Source organism: Lithobates pipiens, unplaced genomic scaffold (genome assembly GCF_037356315.1).
Source record: "Lithobates pipiens isolate NorthernLeopardFrog02 unplaced genomic scaffold, aLitPip1_a1.2 Scaffold_3, whole genome shotgun sequence".
In the NCBI taxonomy this organism is placed as follows: Eukaryota; Metazoa; Chordata; class Amphibia; order Anura; family Ranidae; genus Lithobates; species Lithobates pipiens.
The window spans coordinates 18,583,138-18,601,800 of NW_027507790.1; the positions used below are offsets into that span (position 1 = coordinate 18,583,138).

The 18,663-nt window shown below is 45.5% G+C and overlaps 1 protein-coding gene across 2 annotated transcripts in view; it reads left to right on the forward strand.

Moving 5' to 3' along the window:
- SGSM1 (small G protein signaling modulator 1) overlaps window positions 1-18,663 on the forward strand; it is a 364,300-nt gene that overhangs the window by 329,641 nt on the left and 15,996 nt on the right. For both annotated transcript variants that reach the window (XM_077461348.1, XM_077461349.1), the window contains one exon: window positions 6,173-6,340. In XM_077461348.1, coding sequence (XP_077317474.1) covers window positions 6,173-6,340 — 168 coding nt within the window. The remainder of the gene's footprint in view (window positions 1-6,172; window positions 6,341-18,663) is intronic.

Sequence of the window (18,663 nt, forward strand, 5' to 3'; positions counted from 1 at the left end):
TGAGTTCTGACCAGGGTCAAGGAAGAAGAGTATAGATGGGTAATGGCTTGAAGGAAGGGACCCTCTATACCGAAGGGCAGCATAAAAGAAGGGCCTGCCCAGCCTATCGAAGGCCTTTTCCACATCTAGGCTTAAAAGCAATGCCTCAGACTTGTTCCTGTTCGCTACTTCCGCAAGGTCAATGACTCTCCTGGTATTGTCCCCTGCCTGACGAAGGGGGATAAACCTCACTTTATCCTTGTGTATCAATAAAGGCATGAAGTTATTTAACCTGTTTGCCAGTAATTTAGTAAAGATTTTCTGGTCTGTGTTCAGGAGAGCAATCAGCCTGTAGTTAGAGCACAGTGTATTGTCCTTTCCTGATTGTAAGAATGGGTGTGTTGGCCATAAAGGAGTTGAACTGCAGGGTAATATGGGGAGCAGAATTGGCAGAAAAGTTTTATAGTAAAGGTATGGTAGACCATCAGGCCCCCCTCTGCCCTGGCCAGCCCCATCAGGTTAAGACTGGCCAGGGCAGAGGGGGTGAGGGCGGGGAGGTCACAATCTGTTAAATAGGAGTGAAAGGCTTGGGCTAAAGTAGGAGAAGTAGTCATGAAAGAGTTAGGCGATTTTGGATTGGTGGGATTGAAGGATGCCGTTCGCATCTTTAATATAGGTGGGTGAGGTGGCAGCTGCCAGTTCGGGGAGTTGTCTCGCTAAAAGAGTGTGCGGTTTATTAGATTTGTCTTAGAAAGTTTGGCACAGGCGAAGAAGGGCTTTCTTCTTCGCCTGTCCCGTAAACGAAGTCCAGTAAACTAGCCCTAGTCCTGTGAACTAGCCCTAGTGCTCACCAATGCCCTGAGTGTATGCAGATAGGGGGAGGACAGCAAGCATGTCTCCAATTGCCGGAGCTGATCTAACAACAACCGTCTAGTCTTATTAGCATTAGGCTTTTAGGGCAGTGGAGGGTGATATGCACTGGCCTCGAAAAAACGCTTTGTGTCCTTCCCATAAGGAAGTGGGAGAGACCTTGGAGGAGCTGTTTTCAGTGAAGTAGAACTTCAAAATTTACTCAAGTTCCACTTTGGAGGGTTCATGCTTAAACAGGAACTCGTTAAGATGCCACTGACAGACTCGGGAAGATCCCAGGGAGAGTGCTAGGGAGAGCTTGATCAGGGCGTGATCCGACCAAGAAATTGCTTGGCTATCCGATCCTGTATAGGCTTGTAAATTTGGGGCATTAACAAAAAAGGAATCTAGACGTGAATGGGATTTGTGGGGATGAGAGTAGAAGGTAAATTGCTTAGCTGATGGGTACATGGTGCGCCATGCATCAAATAGGACGTGTTTTCTAGTTAATTGGCAAAAAAGGGTGGATTTCTTACCAGCCACTAGGGAAGCTTTTTCAGGACCATAGGGAGCCTATCCATGTTCAGGGAGTAGTTCAGGTTAAAATCTCCTCCTATGACCAGATACTGATGGGGAGCTGCAAGTAAGCATTTATATATGTTAGATAAAAAGGAGTTCTGGTTGACATTTGGAGCGTAGCTATTACATAAGGTGAGGTTGGTACCCTTCCAGGACCCCTGGAGGATGAGATAATGGCCTAATGGGTCTGCATGCAGGGAGTGCAATTGGAAGGGGGAACCCTGTTTAAGCAATGGAAGCAATGTATATTCAGGGATAGTGTTTAAGGGCAAACGCCATAGATTTAGCAAGATGAGTCTGGATAAAGATAATGTCTGCCGTGGACCATTTGAACTCACGTAGGGCTAGACTACACTTAACATTGGAGTTAATGCCTTTCACATTTAGCAACAGTATGTCAATCATGGTGGATACAGAAATATGAGACGCATTCACTTACCCATCCAGGCCAAAAGGTCGGGGCATTCTTCTGTAGCTTCTCTAGGGTGGTCTCGAAATGGAGGATCAGGGCCGAGCAGCCGGGGCTCATGTCCCATAGGTAGGAAGCGCCCAGAAGAATCAGAAGTAGAAGAGAAAAAGAAGGGAGAGGCCGAGAAGAAGAGAGGAGAAAGCAAATAATTTGATCAAAACATATCACAAACTCAGAAAACATAAATTCAGATACTCTCGCAGATACTCTATACATCTCACAGTTTAACCCACCTAGAAAAGGTGGCATGTTGGGAGTCTCCGAAGGATCTCACCTGACAGGGATGTTAAGAATAAACCTGCCAGGAGTCGACAGACAGAACAATACTGTCAGGCAGGAAGCCATTCGGAGAGCCCCTTGGGATGGAGGTTGCATGACCAGGGGAGATAAGATGTGCTCCCGGGCCTGCCTGCCTATGTAGTTGGGAATAAACTTGCACCCAGCCAACGTGTATAACTATCATTTTGACTTGAACTGTAACTGTAATTATAGCCCATGAACATTTTAGCGAGCCAACCGCTCATGAGTGGGTGGAGGGGGGGTGGGGTCAAAGGGTCTTGAGAACTAACATAGGCAAATCCCCTGAGCCGATGCCCCCCTAGAGGGGCATCGGGGAAGAGGTGCTCGCAACAAATAAAGGGAAAGGGGAAAGTCCCCGGTGAATCGACCCCTGGGGGGTAGGGTCCAACAAATGTGAATGCGAGTGGATATATAATCAGGTCTTATCTGGGGGCCCCAAATTAGGAACTGTAAAGCAAACTAGTCCTCAAACCATCAAGGGTATAGTATTCGCTCTAAAAGCAAAGATTCAGGGCATACAGGAGAGTGGAGATGTGCCAGAGGTATGCGCTTTCTTCCGGCTCCCTCAGTAGTGAAAGGAGCGGTTGTAGAGAGCATCATTACTGGAGAGTAATCCGTGAAAGATCCAGAAAGAGCTGGATGGGGCGCTGGAAGTCCTGGAGGGTGGATGCTTGTGAGGCAAGTTGGGAGTGTATTTGGGAGATTTCAATCTTGACGTCACCGCCATCTTCCTCTAGTGATGAGACTCTAGTGGAGAGGTGGTGCAGATCCGTCCATAACATGTTAATCTCCGATCTGCAGATGTCACGCCCCTCCTGAATGAGCATATGGAAGTCCTGCTTTGTAGGCATGCAGCGGACATAGTCTTTCCAGGAGGTGTATGTCTCAGGGTCAGTGTCAGAGTCAATGGCAGCCTGCGCCTGGGTGCCCCATGCAGGGGTTGCTCCAACTGTATGCACAGAGTAGTCTCCAAGGGATGGCTGGTCGGGGTCTGGCATCTGGTGTTTTGCCTTTTACGAAGGAGCTTTGTGCTTGTTCTTGATGGGACTGACTGCCCCAAGGCTTGTGGGGATTGGGAGTAGGCTGTAGCGTGTGGTAATTCCCTCTGGTGGGGGAAAGATGAGGCTGATCTGTCCTTGCGCACCTGGGATCTCTGTGGCAGGGAACATGGGTCCCATTCATGGGTGAGGGAGTCCCAGAATGTGGATGCGTATTTTGGGCTGGCGTGGAAAGTGTGGGCTCCACAAGACGGGGGGGGGGGAGGCTGGGAGATGCTATCCAGGAGAAGGTCACTGTTGGGTGCAGGGGCTCTGACATGAGCCGGAAGGGGGGATCTGCAGAGCATACAGCTGTAGTGCTACCCTCTGCACCATGTCTGTGAGTCCCAGGTCCTGGAGGAGTGCATACGGGAGAGGCTTCTGAGGAGGACAGGGCCGGAACCACCAAACAGGGGGGAAGCGGCTGGGAGAGGCTTTTCATGGGATGGCCACTGACGGGAGCTGGGACCCTGACCCACGAGGGGAGGGGGGAGGCTGGGAGACGCTATCCAGGGGAAGGTCACTGTTGGATGCAGGGGCTCTGACATGAGCCGGAAGGGGGGATCTGCAGAGCATACAGCTGTAGTGCTACCCTCTGCACCATGTCTGTGAGTCCCAGGTCCTGAAGGAGTGCATAAGGGAGAGGCTTCTGAGGAGGATGGGGCCGGAACCACCAAACAGGGGGGAAGCGGCTGGAGAGGCTTTTCATGGGATGGCCACTGACGGGAGCTGGGACCCTGACCCACGAGCAGGAGGGGGGCCCGCATTGTGTGCCACTATAAGATTCCCCTCCGAGCCATACCTTTGACTCTTGTCTCTTGGGAATGTAGGTGCAGGAGTGGAAGTTATTGTGGAGGAGGCGGTCGGCACCATCTTGGCCGCGTGGTGTCCCCCCAGAGCCTCCTGGCTGAAGTACTCCGTAATGAACGGAGGCGGAGCAGAGGAAGACCTGGTGCTGGGTCCCTGGGGCTTGGATTCTTTGTTTTTTTTTAGGTTTGCCCATGATGGTGCAGACGGTGAGTGCTTTCTAATGGCAGTGCAGGCAGTCCTGGTGAGGAGCTTCAGTGGCGTGCGTCCATTCCCGCTGCCATCCAAGCCACGCCCCCCAATAAAATACTTTTATATATTTGGTTGTAGCATTACAAAATTTAGAAAATTTCAAGGGGTGTAAATACTTTTTCAAGGCACTGTACTTTATCTGAAAATTGATCAATCCTGATGTACTTGATGGCCTATCTAATTTCTTGAGACCCAAAAATGCCAGGACAGTACAGATGACTGCTTTTGGAAAGTAGACAGTCCAAGGTATTAAGTAAGAGACATGGTGGGTTTTTTGAAGCTATATTTTTGTCACAATTTTTTGGAAAATTAAGAAATTTTGAAAAATATTTTTTTTCAGATTTTTTTTATTTTTCTACATACTGTCTGAAGTGTTAGAATTTCCACTGTACATTTTGCCTTGTATCCTTCACTAAACTCCTTGTTTTTAAATAAATGTATACTACAAGGCATCTAAGAAGAGCATTATGAAATGGTTGTTTTATGTAAACATTAAATACAACTCTTATGCCCCGTACACATGATCGGACTTTCTGACAACAAAACCGAAGTTCGAAGGGTGTTGGCTCTAACTTGTCTTGCATAAACAGGGTCACACAAATGTTGGCCAAAAATTCCGAACGTAGTGACGTAAAAGACGTACGTGATATCCCTATTATCTCCGGCTCGTACTTGATTCCGAGCATGTGTGGACATTTGTCCGACGGACTTGTGTACACACGATCAGAAAGTCAGACAACAAACATTTGTTGCCAGAAAGTCCGACAACAAATGTTCGATGGAGCATATACACGGTCGGACTTTCCTCCAACAAGCTCACATCCAACATTTGTTGTTGAAAAATCCGATTGTGTGTACAGGGTATAACAGTTTTTGTAATGTTAAGTATATAGACCTCATTATTAAAAAGTTCAGACAAAGATTTACAGACGCTGCACCAAAAGATGTGCACTAATATTCACAGCAACCAGAAAGTTTTAAAAATAAAATTTGTTTTGGATCGATAACTGTCCACCTTGTGGGCCAGTTTTTGAAGATGTGAAGTCTTTTTGCATTCCATTTTGGTAAAGGTGAATATGAATTGCTATCATAGAGAGAAGTGTGACTTAATTTTCTTCTCAGATCAGTTAGTGGGATAAAAGAGAATAGCTGCTAGCTTTACAATAGACTGCAGGAATGGAAATTTGGCATGATCCTAGCAAACAAAATTATCAGTGGCTGTTCTTCCCTCTGAACTCTGATCTCTTTTTTTTTTTTTTTTTTTTACATTTGTGAGCAGTCTATTTATTTATGTGCATTCATATTTATACAGGGCAGTTACAAGAGTTACATAATAAGCTTAGTTGACAAATGACACATGTTCACTGAGCTCAATCATAAAAAGAAGAAAAATGTAAAACAATAAAAAGTAAAATAAAATAAGACTTTGCATTCCCAAAGCCCTTATTTTTTTTTTTAATATTAATCTTTATTAAATTTTCACAATATACATACCACATTTTAAAGTAACGTTGCCAAAATTTCAATACATATTCCTTCCATTCATGAGTCTGAGTTTTAAAATTCTAGGAAGGGGGGGGGGACATGAAAATACATCCATACATCACATATAATTAACAAAATAAAAACAATATCTGGACAATACCATAACCCCCATTATCCTTCCTCAACTATTTTTGCAATTCCTACAATGGGGAGAACTCTGATCTCTAGCTGAGAACTATTTTAGAATACCAAGTGATAGATATTGCTGATATTATGTCTGTATTTATTGTGAGCCCTTTATGGCTGGGTAAATCTATAAAACACCATGGATAGGAAGAAAGGGGGCTTTTTGTCAGGTTGCACAATGACAGTGATTTTCAGTATTTTATAAGGCTCCTATCTTTTCGTTTAACAGAATTGGTATATGATGACGTGTTCTCGGTATGGGAAACCATCTGGGCTGCAAAGCAGGTGTCCTCTTCTCACTTTGTGCTCTTCATTGCTTTGGCTTTGGTAGAAGTGTATCGTGATATAATTCTGGAAAACAATATGGACTTTACAGATATAATAAAGTTTTTTAATGGTAAGTCAGCTTCACAAGCTATTCAATGTATAACTTGAGCCACAGTTATAGGTACTGAATTATTTAAAGCTAATGGCAATTTCCCTGTTTTATAATTGTTCATTGAGGGACACAGCTTAAAGTGGTTCTAAACATTTTTCAGCTTAATGCATTCCCGAGTCCTCACTCGATCTCAAGCTGTGCCCATCTGTACCGGCTTTATCGTCTCTCCTCACTCTTACAAGCTTTGCTGAGCCAATCGCTCCCACTGCTGTCCGTCAAATCCTGTAGCGAAGGAGTAGGGGGGCAGGGTTGAGCTCTGCTGCGCTATCTGTGTGTATAGAAACAGGCAGTGCAGCTCGGGATCTATCTGTACTTGTGCCCCCATAGCAAGCAGCTTGCTAAGGGGGCAGTCAGAAGAGTGGAGCCAGGAGTGCTGCTTCAATAACTTAAAATGTTTGCCTCCACCCCACATCCGCAATCATATAGATTTTTTTTTATGTGAGCAGGTTACTTCTTGGTTTTTTTTTTGTTAGTTTATTTATTGGCAAGCCTGCCGCCATTCTGATCTAGACCAGAGGGGCATGTCATTCTCAAGCTGCCCTCTGTCATGTCCGCATTAAATATCCCAGTGGGCTGCGGTAGCCTATTCACAGAGCTGGGGTGGAGCTTCCTGAGTTATCAGGGGCAAGATGGCTGGCTATGACACCCAAATAGTAGATCACGGTAGGATAAAACTAGATCCACTGATGAGTATGTTTGTTTGTTTTTTGAAGACCTAGCTAAAACGAATAATATAATGAATGTTTCTTTCACTTTTGACTGAGTTAGAAGATCATTTTATACTATCAACAGCCACAATAGCTTTAGGCTAGATAATGAAAATCCCAGAAGTCTATCCAGTTAGTCAATGAGCACAGATTTGCCCAATTCATTAAGTATATTGCTTTTCTCTGCGGGCGACAGTGACATCTCATCTGTGCTCTAGTTAACATGGGACTGTTCAGGTCAGGCCAGATTAACCGGGGATTCCTTGTAGAGTTATCAGGACCAGAGTTATATCCCTGACTTCTGAAGACTCACTTGTGAGTGGTTAGCAGGCTACAGTGATGTTGTATGTTTGACCACTGACAAAGAAACAGTCAGTCTATAATTTCAATGGTAGGTTTATTTTAACAGTGAGAGACAGAATAACAACAAAAATATCCCAAAAAACTTTAAAACTCTAAAACTCTAAAAAAATATCAGTTGATTTGCATTTTAACCACCTCAATACAGTGCACTTACACCCCCTTCCTGTCCAGACCAATTTTCAGCTTTCAACGCTCTCACAGTTTGAATGACAATTACTCGGTCATTCAACACTATATCCATATGAAACTTGCATCCTTTTTTTCACACAAATAGAGCTTGCTTTTGATGGTATTAATTGATCACATCTGATCAGGCCTGGCCTGGCCACATACAGAGGACCAACAATGAAGTAGCACCTTCAGGCTTTCTACGAGCATAAATGACATATCTAATTTCTCAACCACCTATTACACTTTTTAAGGCCCTGGAGCACGAGGACAATGGAATTGTCCACAAAATTAGCCCATTTTGGAAAGCAAACACCCCATGAGTCTTTTGAACGGTAAACTTTTTTCAGAATTTTTGGAAAAATTTGGAAAAAATATGAAAACTCATTTTTTTTTAAACAAAGTTGTCCATTTATAATGTAATTTCTAACACATAGCATGTATATAGCAAAAATTACACCCCAAAATACATTCTGCTACTCTTCCCGAGTATGGCAATATCACATGTGTGAGACTTTTACGCAGCCTGACCACATACAGAGGACCAACATTGTAGAACCTTCAGGCGTTCTAGGATCATAAATTACACCTCATTTCATTCCTGCCTTTCACACTTTTGAAGGTCCTGGAGCACCAGGACAGTGGAATTACCCACACAATGACCCCATTTTGGAAAGCAAACACTCCAATATATTCTATGAGGCATGGGCTGCAAATAGGTACTTGAGTACTCTGATGGGCTGGTGACAGGTACTCGGGTACTCTGATGGCCTGGTGACAGGTACTCAGGTTCTCTGATGGCCTGGTGACAGGTACTCGGATGGCCTGGTGACTGGTATTCGGGTACTCTGATGGCCTGGTGACTGGTATTCGGGTACTCTGAAGGGCTGGGACAGGTACTCATATGGACTGTGACAGGTACTCAGGTACTCATATGGACTGTGACAGGTACTTGGGTACTCAGTTGAACTGTGACAGGTACTCGTATGCACTGTGACAGGTACTCAGATGGACTGTGACAGGTATTCAGGTACTCAGATGGACTGTGACTGGTACTCGGGTACTCAGATGAACTGTGACAGGTACTCATATGCACTGTGACAGGTACTCATATGGACTAGGACAGGTACACACAGGGCCAGATTAAGAGCATCATGGGCCTGGGGCTGAGAATTTCAGGGGGCCTTTTTATGGAAGTAAATAAAATGAAGATACAAACTATTTTTTGTTAAAACAAATTTGGCACTTTAATGGTAATTAAAATATTTAAACAGAAATATTGAAAAAATATTAAACACACAAAGAAAGGGAGGGTCAAGAAGGCATGGAAAGCCAAGACAGCAGCTGAAATCTATCAGTAATTGGAAAGCAATCCTGCCCCTTGTCAGTACAAATTAATATCAGCTGGTTCAGTTGAAACTGATGGCCTATAAAAAGGTGTCCCATTACCAAGGTGTCACACAAGAAACATCTCATGATGGGTAAAAGCAAAGAGCTCTCTCAGGACCTTCGCAACTTTATTGTTGCAAAACAAACTGATGGCATTGGTTACAGAAGGATTTCTAAACTTGTGTATGTTCCATTGACCACCGTTGGGGCCATAATCCGGAAGTGGAAAGAACATAATTTCACCATAAACAGGCCATGACCATGTGCTCCTCGCAGGATTTTTGACAGACGAGTAAAAAAAATTATCAGAAGATTTGTCCAAGAGCCAAGGACCACTTGTGGAGAGCTTCAGGAAGACCTGGAATTAGCAGGTACAATTGTTATGAAGAAAACAATAAGTAATGCACTCCTTGCCATGGCCTGTATGCACGCTCCATTGCTGAAGAAAAAACATGTTGAAGCTCGGTTAACATTTGCTCCACAACATTTAGACAAGCCTGTGAAATACGGGGAGAATATAGTCTGGTCAGAAGAGACCAAAATGGAACTCTTTGGATGCCATAATACACATCATGTTTGGGGGTCACTTCACCCTAAAAACACCCTCATACCAACAGTGAGGTTTGGGGGTGGGAACATCATGGTGTTGGTGGGGCTTTTTTTCAGCATAAGGTACTGGCAAACTTCATATCATTGAAGGAAGGATAAATGGAAAAAATGTACAAAGACATTCTTGATTAGGGATGAGCTTCGTGTTCGAGTCGAACGTACGTTCGACTCGAACATTGGCTGTTCGGCCGTTCGGCGAATTCCGAACGTTTGGGCCGTTCGCGTCAAAATTCAAGTGACGCGCGCGCGGACCACAATGCACTGCGGTGGCGCAGTGCATTGCTGCCCCATGATTGGCCAAGCATGCACTGTGACCCCGCATGCTTGGCCAATCGCAGCGCCGGCAGCGAGGAGAGCCATGATTGGCCACAGGCATCCTGCCTGTGGCCAATCATAGCTCAGGCTGTGTAGTGCACGCCCCACACTATATAAGGCCGCCTTTGAGGCGGCCTCCTGTAGTGTGTTACTTAGCATCTGAAGCAGTGGGTGTTCTGTGTACCTTCAACACAGTACACACCAATCGTTTTTGGCTGATTTCCTATCTTGCTGCTGTGTAGTGGTTGTTGTCTGTGCCCTGACTGCAGTATACACCACTATATTCACCTCACCTATATAGCTAGTGATCTAGCTTTAACCACTTAACAACTGCCCATTGCCGATTAACGGCTTCAGGGGGGTTGTTTAACTCTGAGAGGCCGTTAATTAACGGCCTCCCAGAATTCTGCTCTCGCGTGCCCCGAGGTGTGCGCACTCGAGAGCATCCGTGACCGCCGGGTCGCATCACGGATGACGGTAAACGGCCGCTCATAGCGGCCGTTTACCACGTGATTGCTCCGTCAAATGACGGAGTGATCACTTGGAAACAAACCGGCGTCATGTTATGACGCCTGTTCCTCCCTCCCCTCGCTGTACCGATCGGTACAGCGGAGGGGAAAGATCGGTGTCAGCAGCGATGTGGGCTGCAGATGCAGCCCACATCGCTGCTCACCGAATTTAACCCCTCAATTCCCTGCCAATACTCTGCAATACCAGTGCATACTCTGCAGTACCCTGCCATTACTCTGCAGTACCCCGCCATTACTCTGCAGTGCAGTACCCCGCCATTACTCTGCAGTGCAGTACCCCGCCATTACTCTGCAGTGCAGTACCCTGCCATTACTCTGCAGTGCAGTACCCTGCCATTACTCTGCAGTGCAGTACCCTGCCATTACTCTGCAGTGCAGTACCCTGCCATTACTCTGCAGCGCAGTACCCTGCCATTACTCTGCAGCGCAGTACCCTGCCATTACTCTGCAGCGCAGTACCCTGCCATTACTCTGCAGTGCAGTACCCTGCCATTACTCTGTAGTACCCCCCAATACTCTGCAGTACCCTGCTATTACTCTTTAGTACCCCGCCAATACCCCGCCAATACTCTGTAATACCCTGCCATAAATTGCCATACCCAGCCATACTCAGAGATACCCAGCCATACTCGTGATACCCTGAAATACCCAGCCATAGACGCCCCCCACCCCTCACCGCCCTCCGGTGCTTCTACCAACTCGCCAGTACGATCAAAGCCAGAATCTTTTTTTTATTTTTTATTTCAGGCTTCCCAGCCTAGAGGTGAGATGTGGGGTCATATTGACCCCCCAGATTTCACTGTAAAGAGGACCTGTCACCCCATATTCCTATTACAAGGGATGTTTACATTTCTTGTAATAGGAATAAAAGTGATCAAAAATATATTTTTGGGGAAAAAAATGTCAAACTAACATAAAGTAAAATGAACAATAAAAAAATAAAATAAAAATTAAAGCGCCCATGTCCCCATGTGCTCGCATGTGCCACACATGTGAGGTATCGCTGAGAATGTTAGAGCGAGAGCAATAATTCTAGTCCTAGACCTCCTCTGCAACTCAAAACATGTAACCAGTAAAAAAAAAATTAAAGCGTCGCCTATGGGGATTTTTTAAGTAGCGACGTTTGGCGCCATTCCACGGGCATGTGCAATTTTGAAGAGTGACATGTTTGATATCTATTTACTCAGCATAACTTCATCTTTCACTTTATGCAAACATTGGGCTAACAAGTGGCTAATAATAGAGCTTGCAGTCAGTAGTGTTAGGAGATAGTGCGTGCTGTCTGCGTGCTCTGTACCCAGTACATACCGCTATAATATAGGGCAGGCCCCTACTTTCAAACATCCAACTTACAAACATCTCCTACTTGCAAACGCAAGGAGACAGCAGCAAGTGAGATGAAAAAAGATGGACGACAAAACAAATTATACAGGGGTGATAACCCTTCCCTATGTTTTCCAAAAAGCTTAAAGATAGTTTTTTTGACTGGAGCTACACTTTAAAAATGTACCGGTTGAAAATGAAAAACAGATTCAACTTAACACAACAAACCTACACAGTCCCTGTCTTGTTTGCACCGCCTGTATACTGCTGTTCTGAGTATATAGGGCCTGGGGGCCACACGCATTTCCTTTTTTTAATATGGGTACGGGGTTCCCCTTAATATGCGTACAAGACCCAAATAGGCTGGTAATGGGCAGGGAGGGCTACCCATGCCATGTTTCTCAATGATTTTCAACCATATTGCAGGAACCAGATATAAGATTAAAACCGCAAGCAGTTTTAAATGGTGTTATTTCCGTTTAATGTCATTTTGTGCAGGGACTGTTCTAAACACGGGAAACACGTGGCACTTCACAGGCATACTACAGACACCCCCCAGGCACCATATTTAAAGGAATATTTCACTTTTTTTTTTTTCACTTTAATCGTCATTAAAATCAGTGCTCCCGCCAAAACGGCAGTTTTTAAAACTTTTTTTTGCAGTGACCCATGTCCCCTGAGGCAGGAGGCAGGTCCCCAAACCCTTTTTAGGACACTATCTTGCATATTAGCCGTTAAAATTAGCACTTTCCAATTCGAACGTTCGAGTCCCATAGACTTCAATGGGGTTCTAACGTTCGTTTCGAACGCGGGGGTCGTTCGCAAGTTCTGGTGCGAACCGAACCGGGGGGTGTTCGGCTCATCCCTATTCTTGATAAAAATCTGCTGCTATCTACCAGGATGATGAAGATGAAACGAGGGCGGACATTTCAACAAGACAATCATCCCAAACACAAAGCCAAGGAAACACTCGATTGGTTTCAAAGAAAGAAAATAAAGCTGTGAGAATGGCCCAGCCAATCGCCTGACTTAAATCCAATAGAAAATGTATGGAAAGAACTAAAGATCTGAGTTCATAAAAGAGGTCCACAGAACCTTCAAGGTTTGAAGACAAGATTTGAAGATCTGAGCAACACGTGCGACTAGTTTCTCCATACAGGGGGCGTCTTGAAGCTTTCATTACCAACAAAGGATTTTGTACCAAGTATTAAACACATTTCAGTTAGCGGATTTAATACTTTTTCTCCCATGTCCTTCCATTTTATTACATAGAACTTCATTTCTGAACCAATTTGTTTTGGTTTCTTTGTATTTATGGATTGCATGGGTTGTTACTGAAAAATACTTTATTTTACCCTGCACAGTTCATATGGTTGCCATAAACACATCACCTAGAATTAATGATGGACCGTCAGCATCAGTGCCAGTCTACACAATAACCCACTGCATTAGTACCAGTTTCTGCAATTATATCCACCCAGCATCAGTGCCAGTTTAGGAAATAATAACCCCCATCCTAACTAGCAATTTCCATAATAATAACCGAAAACATCAGTGCCAATTTACAGAACAACCAAAAGCATTCATATCAGTAGCAGCAATAATAACCCCCAGTGCGACGTCAGTGGCAGTTTACACAGTAACAACCCACATCATTGTTGTCAGTAGCATCAATAATAACCCCCAGCATCATAGATTAACATTCCCTCATATCCATTTATTTCCACAGTGTATTTTTTTTAAATAGTGACAGTGAGTTCAGGGAGAAGATTCTCCTCTTGCTGTCACTAGATCCAGTGGATAGGGGAGATGCTGCAGTGGGAAGTGGGAACATGTTACCTGTTCCCAAAGGTGAACTTATCCTTTAACCACTTTCCTATGGGCACTTTCACCCCCCCCCCTTCCTGCCCAGGCCAATTTTCAGCTTGCAGCGCTGTCATACTTTGAATGACAATTGCGTGGTCATGCTACACTGTACCCATGACATTTTTGTCATTTTTATTGTAAATTAAGAGCACTAAGTGTCATTTCTGCCCACTGCTTTATTCCTCTGCTGTTAACATGAATCACTTCTGACAAGTTTTCCTGACACCAAGAAAAAAATGGTGACAGAAGTGATTCATGTTGACAGCAGAGGAATAAAGCAGCAGGCAGAAATGACACTTAGTGCTCTTAATCTACATATGTACACACTATAGAGGGATATGCTGTGCTCATATTTCATATCTGAGGTTTACAATCACTTTAACCACTTGCCGACCGCCGCACGCCGATGTACGTCGGCAGAATGGCACGGGCAGGCATAAGGGCTTACATGTACGTCCCTTGTCTCCCGCGGGTCGGGGGCCCGATCGGGCCCCCGCCCGGTGCCTGCGGCGGTCGGTATTCGTTCGGGAGCGATCCCGGACGAGGGGACGGCCATTCATTCATGGCCACCCCCTCGCGATCGCTCCCGGCGAATGAAATTGTCCGGTGACATCACTTCCTCTCCTGTAATGTAAACACAGGAGAGGAAGTGATGTATTCTCTCCTCCGTGTCGGTAGTTTTCGTTCCGGCACCGAGGAGAGAGCATCGGTGAGTTGCACAAGCACTACACTACACAGTAGAACATGCCAGGCACACTCACACCCCCCCTTTACCCCCCGATCACCCCCCAATTACCCCTGCCCCCCCAGTCACAGTGACACCAATTGCTTTTTTTTTTTTTTTTTGCATTGGTGTCATTTGTGACTGTAATAACTGTTAGGGCAGTTAGGGTTAGCCCCCTTTAGTTCTAATGTGCCCCCCTAACCCCCCCAATAAAGGTTTAACCCCGTGATCACCCCCCGTCGCCAGTGTCACTAAGGCAGGGTTCACATTGCAGCGGTTTATGAGAACGAATGTGATTCGCACTGCACTGCAGTGCAAATCACATCCGATCTCTGTGCGATTCGAGTTCAGCCATTCGCCGCACCCGCCGCACCCGCCGCAAATTCGCACGGGACCCTTTTTTTGGCCCGCAGCAGAATCGGATCGCATGGGTGTTCACACCATGCGATCCGAGTTTGCAGATCGCACTGCGATATGCGAACTGATCTGGGGGTGTCATTAACATTTCACTGACACTCCCAGCAGTTCGCATAGGGCAGTGTGAACTGCCGCCGGGAGGCATGCGATGCGGGAACCCGCCGCGGATTCGTGGCGTTCCCGCATCGCTCCAGTGTGAACCCAGCCTAATAAGCGATCGTTTTTCTGATCGCTGTATTAGTGTCACAGGTGACGCTAGTTAGGCAGGTAGGTATTTAGGTTCGCCGCAGCTTTTTATAGCGCCAGGGACCCCCATATACTACCGCATAAAGCCCCCTGATTGCCCCCTAGTTAACCCTTTCACCAGTGATCACCATATAACTGTTACAGGTGACGCTGATTGGTTAGTTATTTTTTTTATAGTTTCAGGGCACCCGCCATTTATTACCTAGTCTCACTAGTGTACCCCTAAATTTAGGGGTGTCTACTTTCCAAAATGGGGTCATTTGGGGGGGGTTTGTGCCATCTTGGCATTTTATGGCCTTCAAAACTGTAATGCCCTTAGAAAGCCTGAAGGCGGTGCTTGGTTTTCGGGGCCCCGTACGCGGCTAGGCTCCCAAAAAGTCCCACATATGTGGTATCCCCGTACTCAGGAGAAGCAGCAGAATTTATTTTGGGGTGTCATTTCACATATGCCCATGGCATGCGTGAGCAATATATCATTTAGTGACAACTTTGTGAAAAAAAAAAAAAAAAAGTTTGTAATTTTCCCGCAACTTGTGGCAAAATATAAAATATTCCATGGACTCAACATGCCTCTCAGCAAATAGCTTGGGGTGTCTACTTTCTAAAATTGGGTCATTTGTGGGGGTTTTGTGCCATCTTGGCATTTTATGGCCTTCAAAACTGTAATAGGTAGTGAGGAGTGAAGTCAAATATTTACGCCCTTAGAAAACCTGAAGGCGGTTCTTGGCTTTCGGGGCCCCGTACGCGGCTAGGCTCCCAAAAAGTCCCACATATGTGGTATCCCCGTACTCAGGAGAAGCAGCAGAATTTATTTTGGGGTGTCATTTCACATATGCCCATAGCATGTGTGAGCAATATATCATTTAGTGACAACTTTGTGAAAAAAAAAAAAAAAAAATTAAAGTTTGTAATTTTCCCGCAACTTGTGGCAAAATATAAAATATTCCATGGACTCAAAATGCCTCTCAGCAAATAGCTTGGGGTGTCTACTTTCTAAAATGGGGTCATTTGTGGGGGTTTTGTGCCATCTTGGCATTTTATGGCCTTCAAAACTGTAATAGGTAGTGAGGCGTGAAATCAAAAATTTACGCCCTTAGAAAGCCTGAAGGCGGTGCTTGGTTTTCGGGGCCCCGTACGCGGCTAGGCTCCCAAAAAGTCCCACATATGTGGTATCCCAATACTCAGGAGAAGCAGCAGAATTTATTTTGGGGTGTCATTTCACATATGCCCATAGCATGTGTGAGCAATATATCATTTAGTGACAACTTTGTGTAAAAAAAAAAAAAAAAAATTTTTTTTGTCATTATTCAATCGCTTGAGGCAAAAAAATAAAATATTCAATGGGCTCAACATGCCACTTATCAATTTCCTCAGGGTGTCTACTTTCCAAAATGGGGTCATTTGGGGGGGTTTTGTACTGCCCTGCCATTTTAGCACCTCAAGAAATGAGATAGGCAGTCGTAAACTAAAAGCTGCGTAAATTCCAGAAAACGTACCTTAGTTTGTAGATGTGACAACTTTTGCGCAAACCAATAAATATACAATTATTGACTTTTTTTTTACCAAAGACATGTGGCTGAATACATTTTGGCCTAAATGTATGACTAAAATTGAGTTTATTGGATTTTTCGAATAACAAAAAGTAGAAAATATCATTTTTTTTCAAAATTTGCGGTCTTTTTACGTTTATATCGCAAAAAATAAAAATCGCAGAGGCAATCAAATACCATCAAAAGAAAGCTCTATTTGTGGGAAGAAAAGGACGCAAATTTTGTTTGGGTACAACATTGCATGACCGCGCAATTACCAGTTAAAGCAGCGCAGTGCCAAATTGTAAAAAGACCTCTGGTCATTTACCAGCAAAATGGTCCGGTCTGAAGGTGGTTAAGACCCCTTTCACACCACACCGCCCACAGCATGGGCGGTAAAATGCCGCTATTTTTACCCCCCACTAGCGGCCGAAAAAGAGTTAAAACCGCCAGCAATACCCCGAATTAGCGGCGTTTTGCCGGCGGTATTACAGAGCTGCCCCATTGATTTCACATTGGCAGCACTGATAGGGCTCTGATAGGCGGCACTGATAGGCAGCACTGATGGTCAATGATAGGTGGCACTGATGAGCTGCACTAATGGGCTCTGATAGGTGGCACTTACAGACAGCACTTATGGGCACTGATAAGGTGGCACTGGTGAGGTAGCACTATTATGCGGCACTGATGGGCACTTATAGGCAGCACTGATGGGTGGCACTGACACTAATAGGTGGCACTGATGATCTGCAGTGATAGGCAGCACTGATGGACAATGATAGGTGGCATTGATGAACTGCACTGATGGGCAGCACTCATGGGCACTACTTAAATGCACTAACGGGCACTAATGGGCAGCACTGATTGGGCTCTGATAGGCGGCACTGACAGGCAGCACTGATGGTCAATGATAGGTGGCACTGATGAGCTGCACTAATGGGCTCTGATAGGCGGCACTGACAGGCAGGACTTATGGGCACTGACAAGGTGGCACTGATAGGCGGTGCTGATGAGCTGCACTGTTAGGCTGCACTAATGGGCAATGATAGGTGGCACTGATGAGCTACACTGATAAGTGGCACTAGCATTGATTGTATGGCACTGGTGAGCTGCATTGATGGGCAGCACTGATGAGCTGCACTGATAGGTGGCACTGGCATTGATTGGATGGCACTGATAAGCTGCACTGATAGGTGGCACTGATAGAGGGCACTGGTTCTGATAGACAGCACTGGCACTGATAGAGGGCACTGGTTCTGATAGGTGGCACTGACGAGATCCCGAGAACCCGGTAACATCTCGTTATCACGGTTTGTGAAAGGATCACAGCCGATCACGTGGGTAAACAGCCGGCCAAAGGCTGTTTACCAGTGTCAGTGATGAGCAGTGTTCCTGGGAACATGCCGCCACCAACGTGCACGTGCAGCACACTCGCAATCGCGCGTATGCCTCGTACACAGTGGGGTGGGACCATCTATCATCGCCCGTGACTTCATCACGGCCGATCACGTCATAAACAGCCACGCCCAATGACTGTTCACCCCCCTCGGGGGCGAGCAGTGTCTCCTTGACACGCCGCCACCAAAGGAACAGGGATGTGCGTACACAATCACGCGCATTCCCTGTTTAAATGGGAGGACGTCATATGACGCCCTCCCGCAACGAGAGCCACGCTGCCTGGCAGCTGGCAGTTGGCAAGCAGTTAATAAGTGAAAAAACTATTTGATCCCCTATCAATCAGCAAGATTTCTGGCTCCCAGGTATCTTCTATACAGGTAACAAGCAGACATTAGGAGCACTCTCTTAAAGGGAGTGATCCTAATTTCTGCTTCTTGCCTGTATAAAAGGCACCTGTCCACAGAAGCAATCAATCCAAGGACTGTCCAAGCTGTCCAAGGACGTCAGGCATAAGATTGTAGACCTATACAAGGAATGGGCTACAAGACCATTGCCTAGCAGCTTGGTGAGAGGGTGACAACAGTTGGTGCGCTTATTCGCAAATGGAAGAAACAAAAAATAACTGTCAATCTCCCTTGGTCTGGGACTCCATACAAGATCTCGTCTTGTGGAGTTTCAGTGATCATGAGAACAGTGA